Source organism: Mustelus asterias, chromosome 15 (assembly GCF_964213995.1).
Source record: "Mustelus asterias chromosome 15, sMusAst1.hap1.1, whole genome shotgun sequence".
Classification (NCBI taxonomy): domain Eukaryota; kingdom Metazoa; phylum Chordata; class Chondrichthyes; order Carcharhiniformes; family Triakidae; genus Mustelus; species Mustelus asterias.
Window position 1 is genome coordinate 34969264 of NC_135815.1, and position 15141 is coordinate 34984404.

Genomic DNA, 15141 nt, shown 5'->3' on the forward strand with positions numbered 1-15141 from the left:
TTTCACAGTAACTACATTGCAGTGTTAATGTAAGCCTTACTTGTGACGCTAATAAATAAACTTTTACTTTAAAGTGACAAGCCATGGTTTAGAATTCCAGTTAGGCAATCTCCTGGAATCCTGCTGTACATTAACAGGAGGTCTTGAGTAGCGAAAGGGAAAGAACATTGGGGAAAGAATCATCTTGTTCTGCATTTGTGTACTCCTAGCATTACTTATAAATTGCCTTGGCAAAGGCCTGAAACCCTCTTGACATGGTTGATTTGTGCATTGAATGGAGAGAAGAAGCTGAGGATATAATACATTTTAAAAAATATTTTTAAAACTTGCAAATATTCGATGCAAGAGTCTTTTTAAAATGAGCATGCATTTGACAGAGTAAGTACAGTATGCACTGCCAAGCTTCTTTCCACTGGTAACTGAATCAACCTGAGTTAGGACCAGCCCTAGAGTAGAACACAATGGATGGCAGACCCTTAAATAATTTAAGAGAGTGGCAAATACATCTGCAGGTTATGCATTATATAGAGATTGTGGCACATATGTTTACTTCTGAGGTGAGTGCGCAGAGTTGGAAAAGTTTCCAATTCACCACCACATCCACCTTGGGAAAAAGTATCCCAAATTGTGGGATCTTTGTCCTGGGGTGGGGGTGGGGGGGGGGGGGGGGGGGGAAGGGGGCACACAGGAGGGGGTGGTGTGTGATGGAGTTGGACGTGGAAACAGATTGAAGGTGGACATTAATTGGCTGCTGGGTGCCAAGGTGGGCTGGTGAAAAGGCCTGCCTCAGTCCTCTGTGTTATTCTCAGCCGTGTTATTAAATATTGGGTCCTCTAACACTCAACCCCCTCACACCCCTTCGCCTCTGTTCTCACTCCCCATGCTCCATCCATGTCAGCTCATGCCAACCCATGCTCCATCCATTCCCAATAACCCCTCATACCTTTCATGCTGACATGCCCCTCCACCCACCCCCAATGGCCCCTTAAAACCCCTATTCCAACAATGCCAACCCATGCCCTGCCACATCTCCATAGCCCCTTGTAGACCCTATGGCAACTTCATACCAACTATCTCATAACCCCCCGCTAATCCCTATGGCCCCTTATAGCCCCATGCCAACTTAATGCTGACTCATGCCAACCTATGCCCCCATCCCTGACGATTTGTCAACTTATCCAGTATTGACCATGGGCAAAACACAGGAGCCATGGTGAGATTAAATGAAGTAAAGTGCTAAGTATCTAATGCAGACTTCACTGCATAAAAACACTCTCACTGATAAAAGCAAATTCCCTACAGTATCAGTATTTAAAGTTGTAGTTGCAACTTTTAAGTGAAACAGCCCTATATGTTCCTATAGGAATCAATGTTAAAGCCAGAGTTAAATTCCTTCAGACATTTCTTGCCTGGAAATAATAATGTACAAGTTGAAATATTGTACTACACATGTGCAGCCACTATGCTTGCTGAAATAACTTGTAAAACACATCACTAAATATAAAAGAAATACAAATCAGGACAATACAGAATTTAAAACAATACACCCCCTTACAGGTGCAGGAAGATTGGCCAGGCTCCATCTATTAGCCAAAGTTAGTCAATGCAGGTATCCTGACTAACTGCAGGATCATGTTCTGCCCCTAGATGGAGACCAGGAGTTGAGGGGAAATTCAACATGGGCAAAGCCAGCACTGGGGCCAGAAGCCAGGAGAAGAAAAAGAGGCATCGGGGCCTAAGATAAGAGCAGAGGGCAGAAGGAGAGAGTGGGATGTGAGGCTGGAGGGTGGGAGGCGAGACCTTGGAGGGCAGGAGTTGAGGCTCAGGAGAGGACTAAGAGCAAGAGTTGAAGAACTGGGAGAAAGGATTTGTGTATAAATAAGCCACAGAAGAGAAAGTCTGTAGCAAACAACTTTAAAATGGAACTTGTCAATGTTAAATGTTATAATGTCATTATATTATTAAGTGTTAAATCAAAACAACAACACGTGAGTTGATGTGAAATGAGAACTTGCTGAACAACTAAACCCTCTCAAATACTGAATCTCTTATGTATAAAAACAAACATTTGTATTCAAAGCTCAAATTAAAGACAGCTAATCCCTTAATAATTTCTTGGAGCTGTCAATCAAACTCTGAATTTAAAGCCTCCCCCCCCACACACACACATGATAATGACAGGTTGTGGAAGCAGTCAAGCATTAATAATACTATAATGATAGTCCTTGGGTTATGTTAACAAACAGCTGTTGAGTCATTGAAACTGCAAGCATCAGTTTTTTTTCCACTCAGAGGCACAGGCAGACTTTTTTTCCTGTAAAATTTAAAGGGCAGGGGATTTAAATAACTTCGCAGCCCATCAGTTCCACAGACTTCATCAGCCATTCTGATCAACCTCTAAAAAAATTGTAAGTCACACACTGTAGGTTAAGGCCCTTGTTCCGGTGAAAATGGGCTGTTTTGAACTGAGCACTTCACTCAAATGGCCTTGCTGGGTTTCGGTTTTCCCCATGTGAGAGAGTCATGTCCTGTCCCTCTTCGCCTAGGGGAGGCGATGGCCTAGTGGTATTATTGCTCGACTATTAATCCAGAAACTCAGCTAATGCCCTGAGGGCCCAGGTTCGAATCCTACCTCAGCAGATAGTGGAATTAGAATTCAATTAAAAATATCTGGAATTAAGATTCTACTGATGACCATGAAACCATTGTCAATGTTGGAAAAGCCCATCTGGTTCACTAATTCCCTTTAGGGACAGAAATCTGCCTTCCTTACTTGGTCTGGCCTACATGTGACTCCAGAGCCAGAGCAATGTGGTTGACTCTCAGCTGCCCTCAGGCAACTAGGGATGGGCAATAAATGCTGGCCAGCCAGTGATGCCCATCTCCCAGAATGAATAAAACAAAAGATTTGTCCGAAATAGGGGTGGTGTTTCCGGATTGCTGATCCAGGTGCCATTTTTGTTATGACACAGATCCTTCATGACTCCATGAAGATTTAAGTTGGTGTTGTTTGTCACATTTTCCAGACAATATTGATTTACTTGACTCTTAAGTATATTTGGTTTGAAATTAATTTCAGTTATTTAAATTTTGGAGTCCATTTAATATGGCAGGAATTCAAACTACTAAACAGTGAGGAGTAAAGCAATATAAAACAGACAGCTGAATTGAGAGTAGACGTCCTAGCTCAGAAACATTAAAATTGATGGTGAAGGGTATAAAAAGCATTGGAAAATTAATTATCGTATGGAAAAAATGACAGAAGCGTGGATTTGTCAAAGGCAAATCATGTCTGACAAACTGGTTGAATCCTTTGATGAGATAACAGGGAAGATTGATCAAGGTAGCGGAGTAGATGTTGTACACATGGACTTTTAGGAGGCATTCAACAAAATGTCACAGACGAAGCCAGTTAAGAAGACAGAATTAGGTGGCAGTATGGATACATACTTGGCTCAGTGAAAGGAAGTAGAGATTGTTGGTGAAAAAATGATTGTGAGATGGTTTACGATATGTTCCTCAAGGGCCAGTTTGGGTCCATTATTCTTTTAAAATTTATAAACAGAATTAAAATAAAATTGCAGATCAAATAAAATTTGTAAACTTAGTAGAAAGTGATTAAATGGGCATAAGCATGGCAGATGGAGTTGAATAAGTGTGAAGTGTTGCACTTTTGGAGAATCAATATAGAAAGAGAGTATATCAAAAATGGTACAATTTTGAAAAGCATAGATGAGATGTGTGGCGGGATTTTACGGCCTCGCTCAAATGAGACCGGAAATTTCCGCCCGAGATCAACGGACATTTCTGTTGTCCGTCCCTCGCCCGCTCCAATTCTGTGATGGGGAGGGCGGTCGAATCCCGATGATGATTTCCACCCAGCTAAATCCTTAAAGATGGCTAGTCCAATTGATGCCAAAAGAGAAAATGCTGGAAAATCTCAGCAGGTCTGGCAGCATCTGTAAGGAGAGAAAAGAGCTGATGTTTCGAGTCCAGATGACCCTTTGTCAAAGCTGGGGTCCTTGATTATGCTGGCTGCTTTGAGCTTTGATAAAGGGTCATCTGGACTTGAAACGTCAGCTCTTTCCTTTCCTTACAGATGCCGCCAGACCTGCTGAGATTTTCCAGCATTTTCACTTTTGGTTTCAGATTCCAGCAGCCACAGTCATTTGCTTTTAATCCAACTGATAAGCTGGCTAAAGAAGCATATCGATTTCTTAGGTTTTTAAATGGGATGTATCACAGCTTGGTATGGCTCCTACTCTGACCAAGACAGCAAGAAACTACAAAGGGTTTTGAATGAAGCCCAGTCCATCGCGCAAACCATCCTCCTATCCATTGACTCTGCCTACACTTCCCGTTGCTTTGGAAAAATAACCAGCATAATCAAGGACCCCATGCACTCCAGATATACTCTCTTCCAACTTCTTTTGGGAAAAAGATACAGAAGTCTGAGGTCACGTACCAACCAACTCAAGAACAGCTTCTTCCCTGCTGCCATCAGACTTCTGAATGGTCCTACCTTATATTAAGTTGATCTTTGTTTACACCCTGGCTATGACTCTAGCACTACATTCTGCATCCTCTCCTTTCCTTCTCTCCTTTGTACTCTATGAATGGTATAATATTCTACTCTTGCCTGGATTAGAGTAGCCCCCATATCAAAATGCTTTATCTGTATAGCGCGCAAGAAACAATACTTTTCACTGTATACCAATGTATGTGACAATAATAAACCAAATGAAATCAAAGAGTTATAGGTTATAAAAGCAAAGAGATTGTGGCTAGACTTTTTAAAATCATTGGTTAGGCCTAAGCTGGGATATTGTGGACAATTCAGGACACCACACTTCAGGAAAAGCCTTAGAAAGGATACAGAGGAGGTTTACCAACATGTTATCAGGGCTGAGGGTTATCAGTTATAAGGACAATTTGGAAAAATTAGGACTGTTCTCCTTGGAACACAGAAGGTGAAAAAGTGACCTAAGGTTTTTGAAACAACGAGTTTTGATAGAACAGATAGAAGCAAACTGTTTTCACTGGTGAGTGGGTTAGTCAGGGGTCATAGATTTAAAATAATAGTTAAAAGATCTAGAGGAGAGATGAGGAGGGCGTTTCCCACTCAGAGTTGTCCAGATCTGAAATGTGCTCCTGAGAATGTGGTGGAAGCCGATTCCATTGATAATTTAAAAAATGGAATCAGTCAGGTACCTGAGGATGAGGAATGCACAGGCTGATAGACAAAAACAGGGATGAGGGATGAGCACCATTGCTCCTTCAAAGGATCAGCAGAGATACAGTGAGCCTAATGGACTCCTTCTGTGCTTTAAGTTTCTTTGTGCTATAAGATTCTATGACCTGAACTTGTGTATACGGAGCATAATTTCCTATTTTGGAGATGAGACAACAATTTGAAATGTAGTAAACAGACTTCAAACAGAATAGTGACATGAGTATACACATGGCAGATACAATTTAGCACAGGTCATGCTTTTTAATAAGTAGGCTGAGGTGGGACATTATAAATTAAATGGTACAATTTTAAATGGTGTGTAGGAACAGAGGGACATGGAGGTGTCTGTTTGAAGGTGGCTGTGAAGGATGTTTAAATAAATCATATTAGGTCCTTGGCTATATACACAACGACATAAAGCGAAAAAGGCAAGGAAGTTTTGCAAACCCATTGGTTGGATCCCAGCAGCAGTATTATGTCCAAGTCTGGGCACCAGTCTTTAGGAAGCATTAGAGAAGACATGAATATGGAGTGTTTCCCGCCATGGAGACTGGTGGGAAAACATGCCAGATCTTCCAGCCCCAACCTCATTAATGATGCAACTGGGTGCTTTGTGCCATATTCCTTGTGGGGCAAGCCTGATGACGAGTAGTCCGCCATCCTATCTGGAGCCATATTGAAATGGCCATTTATTTTCTGTACACTTCCTAGTAACTGATTAGAGAGCAGAATTGGCATTCGTGGAGGAAGTCATTTGTCTGCCACTTTGTTTGCCATAGTTGTGATGCTAAAGATTAATGAAAAACATCCATCACACCTTATTGGTCTTGAGAGGGAAAAATTCAGATGGTGAATGCCATTATCCACAAGCATTAATGAGAGGTCTTGTAGTTTGACCTAAAGCTGCTTTGTGATGGCAAATAAAGACAAAGATAGTGATACTTATCTTGATTCTGATCATGGTACATTGTATTTATATGTGGTTGAAAACTGGTATCTCTGTCAACATGAGCAGAACAGCAAACATCCTGTAGGATCAATTGGAAATACAACAAGACATATGGTAAAGCCTAAGCAGGCGAAATGTCACAAAGGAGAAGGTCGATTGTATTCATGGTAATTTTCAACTTCTGAGTCATTGCGTGGGCAAAATTTATGATTATATGTCAGCATTCATACATCAGACATGGATAATTAAGTGTCTGTGTAGGTGGATTTTCACAGTTTTTCATCAACTTGGCTCAGGCACCATGGGAGATTGAATGTCACACATTGCTCGAAGTACCTGAGCAAGGCACTCTGCTTTGTAAGGACTTTCCTTACGTACTCAGAGGTGCTTGTGTTTTGATTGCTCCCACAATTCAAACGAGAAAACTTTATAAATAGGCTAGCCAGCGTCAGGTCAGGTTTCCAATGCCTGTCATTGAAAAGACTTACTTTAAGCAAATTTCAAAAGGATCATCAAGGAAGAAAAATCATGGGTCAACATTTTCTGGATCATCCTAATGCAGAAAGTATGATAGTTTACATGTCAATCTGTTCAATGGGACTTAGACCAAAATTTCCTCCAGAAATCAGAATATAGAAGTTTGCATTATAAACCATGACCAATTGCAAGTTTAAGTTTATTTATTAGTGTCTCAAGTAGGATTACATTAACATTGCAATGAAGTTACTATGAAAATCCCCTCGTCGCCACACTGCTGTTTTTGCAATGGTGCCACACTTCTTTTGCTTCTCTTCAATCATTATGCAGAACAGTGATATGTCTATTCGCCACTTTAAAAAAATTAATTTACAGCTGCTTATTCCTTTTGAACATGTGGGAGGCAGAAAAATTGTGGGTATATTGAGTTTGACAGTACCTTGCTTACATATGGCACAAGTCTCAGTAAGACATTTTACTAACTTATAAGAACAGCACTATCAAACTCAGAAACATCAGTTACATAATTATCAGGTGACTTCGGTGCATGCTTCGCCTTATGTTTTGGTTATAAATCTACAGCAGCATATATACTGGTGTAGATATTGCATACTTGTCTGAGCTGTTGTTTTGCATGGATGGCCTGTGGAAGGGATGGGGTGGGGTGGGGACAGGGTGGAATGGGGACAAAATGGGATGGGGACAGGGTATGGTAGAGACAGGGTGGGGTAGTAGGGGGAGGAAGGGTATTGGCTTTGTAAATTAATTGCAGAAGGTTTTGGCAAAGAATCTCAAAAATAGTGCAAATTGAGGAAATTCACATGATATATGAATATGACTGGCACACGTCAGTTACACTTTGTCATAAAAAATGCAACATTGCCCTCCTGTCAATGTTAGGTCAATAAGTTCCAGAAAATTCCAGACCAATAAGTAACTTGGAAAATAGAAGCAACTCGTTTTCAATATGAAGTAAAATGAAAATCATTCAAAATATATTTGCCGTTGTGTGGTTTCTGTTGGAGACATAGACAAATGGATTAACACGATACAGGTATTTTACTGTTACCAGTGCACATAATGAGACATATGTTGGATTCTGCACCAGCTGTTCAACAAAAATGTTAGTGGGATAATAGAGGATGTTAACATTACCGTTGGGGGGGTATAATAAATAAGATTATACAAGGATTTCTGATAGTTAATAAATGCAAAAACTACTGATGTGCAGCTTTAAACAATGAAAACATCATCAAAGATAACTTCTCCCCTTAAATTTAACAAATCTCCCAAGAATACAAATAAGCAGATGCTTAAAATGTGACAGATGTTAAGAAACATGATGTTTAGCCTCAGCTATAGTTTGATGAAAGATCACTATACATGTATGTGAAGCCATATTAACCCTGCAATAATTGCAATTCAACAATACATCCTGTCTCATTTTACTTGATATTGTTTTTCCTTTTCCTTCCTCTTCTGAAACTGTTGTGTCATTGTTGGCATGTAGTTCTGAGAGTCCAGGATATACTTCATGCCCCTGGCTAGTTCATGTTTGCTAGTCATTTAATTCCAGGGTTTATCATAGCCAAGGCTAAATCTATCCTGACCTGATCTCTAGCCATACATACCCACATCAAACACCGATTACTGTATAGTATTCACTTGATCAATAATGGGAATCCAAACTATATTTCCCTGCTTTGACATAAGAGGACAATTGTAACATCCTAACTTCTGCTCCAGTTAAGATCAGATCATTTCAGTCCACGCATTAAACCTAGGATGTTCTTGATCCATATGGCTCAGCTGTTCAACAAGTAAACTCACTGAACCATAGGAGATGGGGTCCTGAATATGCAAACATACAAATTAGGAAATTAGGCTCGTAGTGCCTCTTTTATCATTTGATAAAGTCATGGTTGATCTGAATGTGGCCTCAAACCGCCATACCAAATACCAAAATAAAAAGTCATACTTACAAAATATTACTACCTGACCTGTCAAAACAACTGAATTATGCTTTCCAAATTACTGAGTGTATGTTGTGATGCACTTACTGATATGGTACAGCAGCAGGAATATGGTATCATAGAATCCCTACAGTGTAGAAGGCCATGTGGCCCATTGAGTCTGCACTGACAACAATCAGTGGCCCTATCCCTGTAACCCCATTTATTTACCCTGCTAATCCCCCTGACACTAAGGCATGGTCAATCCCCCTAGCCTGCGCTTCTTTAGATTGTGGGAGGAAATTGGAGCACCTGGAGGAAACCCTTGCAGACACAGGAAGAATGTGCAACCTCCACACAGACAGTGACCCGAGGCCATGTAGATGGAATCATCAGCTAAAGTTTTAGTTCATTGGACATTAGATATTTTTGTGAGCAAATTGATATGTTGGGGATGCAAATCTATACAAAATAAGACATTTCAATAAATGATATTTCAAGCTGTTATTTGCTTTTGGTGTTTGGGATAGAATGTATCCATCACAATAGACTCCTGGAAAATTATCAAACACCTTTATGATTATGTGTGAATCACAGCTACCTACACAAAAAGATAACTGAGCATAATCTAGAAACTCAACTTTAAATGTCATGTATTTAAAGGGTTTAAAACCTAATTAATTGCATTTTGATGTTCAGGGTAGGGGAGTCATTGCCAAGGGCAGGATGGTGGCTCCCTCCAATTCCAGGGTCCCACTGTTGGGCTCAGGACACCCGAGGAGAGGCCACCCCACCAGCCTGCAGGCATATTCTGCAGGATTTACATGGCATTTGCCCATATAGCTTGGCCACCTTCCATCCCTGGTTGAATACCAGTGGAGGTACGATGAGGCCTTTAAGAGACCACTTAAGGGCCTCAATTGGCCTTTGGGTGGGAAGATCCTGGCTATGCTGAATTCTATGGAGTAGGGCCTAAACAAACAATCTTCTCATTCATAGATCAGAGTGCCGTCACTGAATCAAGATTGATACCAAATAAATCACTTGAACTTGGAGTGAAAAAATCATTCAGATCCAATGGTTTACATCCCAGGACCTTGGATGAAACTGGTGAAGAACTCACTGAAGATTTGATTATCATCTTCCAAACTAAATTAATCTAAAGGAAAATGTGTCAAGAAAATAGGCAGTGATAAATATTTTGAAAAAAAAAGGAAGCGGACATTAATATTTTGATTATTGAATAATATCAGATGGAATTCCAATACCACCAGGAGTTAAATGCTAAGAAGAACAGCACAAATGAAGCCATTGACAGCATCCTTTCCGGATGTATCACAGCTTGGTATGGATCCTGCTCTGACCAAGACTACAAGAAACTACAAAGAGTTGTGAATGTAGCCCAGACCTTCACGCAAACCAGCCTTCCATCCATTGACTCTGTCTACACTTCCTGCTGCCTCGAAAAAGCAGCCAGCATAATCAAGGACCCCATGCACCCGGACATACTCTCTTCCATCTTCTTCCATCAGGAAAAAGATACAAAAGTCTGAAATCACGTACCAACTGGCTCAAGAACAGCTTCTTCCCTACTGCCATCAGACTTTTGAATGGACCTACCTGATATTAAGTTGATCTTTTTCTACACCCTAGCTCTGACTGTAACACTATATTCTGCACCCTCTCCTTTCCTTCTCAATATACGGTATGCTTTGTCTGTGTAGCACGCAAGAAACAATACTTTTCACTGCATACTAATACATGTGACAATAATATATCAAAGCAAATCAAACCTTGTCCCTTTCTTATCCCCTATATACTCTATGAATGGAATGCTTTGTCTGTATAGCACGCAAGAAGTAATATTTTTCACTGTATACCAATACATGTGACAATAATAAATCAAATCAAATCGAAAAGTTGTTCAGTTAAACAGTTGTGAGGTGGCACTGTCCCTTTAAATCACAGTCCTGGCCCTTGGGTGCCTGTGCCTTTAAGGCGCCCACGCCGCCGCCGCCGCCTCTGGGAATAATTGGCTTGACGTATGGGAGAGGGTGCGCATGCGCGCTAGCTCTGTGATCGCTTCTGCCCCACAACCCGGAGCCGGAGCTGAGGGAAGCGGCAGCCCAGAGCGGGAGACTCGGCCGCGGGCGACACCCTCACCATGTCCTGCAGCCTGCTGCATTTCTGCTCCTTCCAGGACCTCGGGGTCGTCCGCGATTTTCTCTTTCCTCAAGTGAAGGAGGAATCGAGGAGCGGCGGTAGGTGTTTGAGGTGATGCTGAAGGAGAGGGCGGGGGGACACCGACAGGGCCCGGCTGGGGGGACCTCACACTGTCGGCAGCGGCCGTGATCCCGGTGCTAATACCCCCCCCCCCCCCCCCACCCGAGTCTCTTCACTCCGGACATCAGGGGAGGCTTCCAGCCATTGCCCCAACCTGTGAGTGCAAACCCGGGGCTGGCAGCCCCGACAGCTGGGCCCAGTCATCATCTTTTCAGTCTTAAACTTTGCTTGGGCAGCATCATATTCAGTCCCAAGCTGTTGAGCAAGATGCAACCAGACACTACTCCGAGCACACTTAAAAGTGGCGTTGTTTTTCTCCACCGAGCCGTCTGGTCAATATTTGTCAAGGAAGTATTATTATAAGGTATATTGTATTGTAAACTTGTCTGATCAATATTTCTCAAGGAAGTATTATTATAAGGTATATTGTATTGTAAACTTGAGTATCCCACAAACAATTTATTTTCATGAACAGTTAGACAGATACTGCTGGATGTTGACGTTTTGATGGAAGATGTTGGTGCATTATATCTATTGAATAAAAATATATGCATCTGAAATGAATGCCCAAGGGGTACAGTATATGATTGACAATGGTCTGACCTGTCACTTTTACTGTTGTAAACAAGGAATTGCAAGTTACACAATGTTGACAAAAGCAAATGGAATTAGATTATGATGCTACTTTTTTTTTGGTACTTTAATTTTAATCAAAAAAGCCAATTCAAATTAAGTCCAATCATGGTCCCCGCATGAGGGACAAACCAGATCCAAACTGACAAGACATTTCATCCCACCTTGGGCTCCATCAAGCAAGATCCAAGCTGACAGGACGAGGCATTGCACTCCCTCCCGGGCTTGATCTGACGTTTCATCTTAACCAAAAGCCTGAGATGGCTTTGAAAAATTGTATCAGGTAAAGCCTTGCTTTAACCTCATTGGTTGCCCTGATCCTTTACTCTACCCTAGCTTAGGCAACTCATGGTAGCAGGCGTCAGCACACCCCTACCTGATCATGGTTTCTCACCTATTCCAGTTTGACTTATTTCAAATGATTTATGTAAATTCTTCAATATGAGGTAAGAGGTACAATAAAGATATGTTGGTGCAAGTTGGCAACAACTTGCATAGTACATTTAAAATATGTACAGTCACCAAAAAAGATATTAGGCCAGATGACCAAACGTTTGCTCAAAGAGGTGGGTTTTGTGTTTTGAAGGAGGAAAGTGATGTACAGAGGCAGAGAGATATTGTGGCCTAAGCAGCTAGTGGACCAGCAACTAGTGGTGAAGTAATTATAATTGGGAATGCACAAAGAACCAGAATTAGAGGAACACAGAAATCTTGGCGGGTTGTGCAATTGGAGAACATTACAGATAGTGTGGAAAGAAGCTATTGACCCCAAATTTAGGGTCTGCTCTAATTTTTCAGGTTGACGTGCCTGTGAATATATTGTTTATAGTAAGTTTAGAACTGAAGTCAATGTCACCAATTTGTAACTGGAAATTTCAGTCACAATTACAATATCTTGTATCAAATGGGAAGATGGTGCATTGGCGACTGGAGTCTTCAGGCCTGTAGCTAGGTTATTGCAATTTTGGGATCAACAGTAATGCACAAACAAAAGCTGACAAATGGTGGTCTTGCAGCATAAATTCCTTTTCTTAAACAGTTTACTTCTATGCCCAGTGGAGCGTAAAGAGCAGACTGGGGCACTGAAGCTGTCTAAAGCTGCTTTTGGCTATTATATTAAATTAATACTTCAAACATATAAATTATGAAATTTGATTAACCAGTTTGAGCTCTGTTTTTATTTTTTTAAAGTGATAAATTTCAGAAACCTATATTTGTCTGCAGTGATCAATTTGTGTTTATGCACATTTTGATTCTCTTTTACATAAAATTGCTAAGAATTTGCAACAGAAAACCAGCCAATTCCGCTACTGTTTATGTTCCACACAAACCACCACCTAATCTGTTTACTTTATCTCTGGCTATCCATATATCCTTCTATTTCTTGCTCGTATACTTATCTAGCTTGCCTATAATTTTAAAATTGTGCAGAACAAGAGGAAAAAGCTTCCATTGCCTGCGCTGGTTCTGTCCAGTCCCTTTGCTTTCAGATATTTAAATCTATTTTGATTCTGCTTCTACCATTCCTAATAGATTATTTCATCTCTTCTTTTGCTAAATTTCTTTCCTTTGCTCTTATTTATTCATTCTTGGGATGTGGGCATTATTGTCAAAAGTGGAATGCATTTCCCATCCTTAATTGCCCTTGAAAAGGCAGTGGTGAGGTGCCCCTTAAACTGCTGTAGTCCTTGTGATGTAGGTGCTATTAAATAGAGAGTTCCAGGAGCTCAATCCAGTGACCATGAAGGAACATTGATATGTTTTGAAAGGGGATTTGGAGATGATAGGGTTGCTATGTGGCTAATGTTTTTGTCCTACGTGGTAATGGTTGTGTATTTGGGAGATGATGTTGAAAAAGCCTTGCCAGATTGATGCAGTACATCTTGTACATGATACTCACAGTAGTCACATTGTTCTGATGGTAGAGGGAGTGAATGTTTTAAGGTGGTGAATGGAGTGCTGATTAAGTTGACTGTTTTGTCCTGGGTGGTGTGAATGCTTTGTGTGTTGTTGAAGTTGCACTCATCAAGGCAAGTGGGGAATATTGCATCATACTCCTGATTTGTGCCTTCCAGATTGTGGACAGGCTTTGAGGAGTCAGGAGGTGAGTTACTCATTGCAGAATTCCCAGCCTCTGACCTGCTCTTGTTGCCATTTTTTGTGGCTGGCAAATGATTTAAGTAATTATTTCATCCATTTGTGAATTAAGCCACTAACAGAAGGAAGAGGCTTCATGAACATCTCCATCCTTCCCTGGCATCTATACAATAATGTGGAAAATTGCATAGGTATCGAAAAAGCAGGACAAAACCAACTTGACAACTTGCTTATCTTATCAACCTACTTTAAATTGTGAGCAAAAATAGGGAAGAAGTCATCAACTGTGTTATCAAATGGCTCTTACACATCAAGAAATTGCTTGCTGATGCTCACTTTTTTGATTCCACGAGGACCAGTTGACTCCAGACTTTAACAGCTTTTTCTCTCACATCGATGAGATGAAATAAGAGTGACTGTGTCAAAAGCTGGTTTTTGAATTGGTGTCCATTTCTCTTCTGTATTTTCACACCCATACTGTTTTTTTTACCCTTTTGGGGAAGTGGTGGAAGGCTTTCCAAGCTGATTATCAGCCTGTTGAACTGTGTTGAATGCTCTTTCTGTGGTCAACAAGTCCTGACGTTGGACTCCAACCTGGAGCTTCTGGTCCAATGGTAGGGGAGCTACATCTGTGCCACAAGGCCTCTATGGTGTCCATAGAGCAACCTTCTGCTAATTATAGAAAAAAAATCCAACTTATTCAACAACATCTTTTATAAAAAGAAACGTGCCATACTCACCTGATGTGTGACTGTAGACCCACAGTAATGTTTCACTCTTCACTGGCCAAGCAAAGCACTACCATTGCAAAAGTCAGATTTGGACATGACAAAAGCACCTAGCTCAGCTGACCTTGCAATGTTCTTCTCATTACCAGACAAGTCAAGTAACAGCCTGGCATTGTAGTACTTGGAATAATTTTCAAGTGTCCCACACTCTTCGATCACTACCCCTGGTATGTTTCGTCCTGCTGGCAGAACAGTGGCACATAGTCTGGAGGGAGGGACCCTTTGAGTGCATTACATGGTTCTGAGAGATATGTTCAGTCCCTTTTGATTTCAGATATTAAAATCTATTTTGATTCTTCATGGCATCAGGTTAAACATTGGCAAGAAAACCTTCTGCTGATATCACCTACCAACTTGCTCTAGCTGAAATCCCATGTTGAACACCACTTGGAGGAAATGCTGAAGTAGAAAGGGGACAGAATGTATTCTTGGATAGTGAAGAGTGACTCTGCAGCACTATTACTGACCAAGCTGGCCGACTCCTGAAGAACGTAATTCCTAGACCTATCCGTCAGCAGGTATATGGGCAAAACCAACTTGACCTCATCCTCACCAACCTACCTGTCGCAGGCCTACATGAATTATTGTGGTGAGAGTGACCACCACTTGGTTTGTGTGGAGACGCAGTCTGAATTTGTACTGAAGGTACTGCATTGTGTTGTGTGGCACTGTTACCATGCTAAATGGGCTGGATTTAAATAGATCTAGCAGCTGAAAACTAGACATGCA

At 41.1% G+C, this 15141-nt stretch overlaps 1 protein-coding gene across 2 annotated transcripts in view; it reads left to right on the forward strand.

The window, feature by feature from the left end:
- Window positions 1–10650: 10650 nt before the first annotated feature.
- Window positions 10651–15141, forward strand: part of rab3gap2 (RAB3 GTPase activating protein subunit 2 (non-catalytic)) — a 90728-nt gene continuing 86237 nt past the window's right edge. The window contains exon 1 of one of the 2 annotated variants that reach the window (XM_078229761.1): window positions 10651–10872. In XM_078229761.1, the coding sequence (XP_078085887.1) occupies window positions 10776–10872 (97 nt within the window). In that variant the 5' untranslated portion in view covers window positions 10651–10775. The remainder of the gene's footprint in view (window positions 10873–15141) is intronic. The other variant, XM_078229762.1, reaches the window with a different exon arrangement.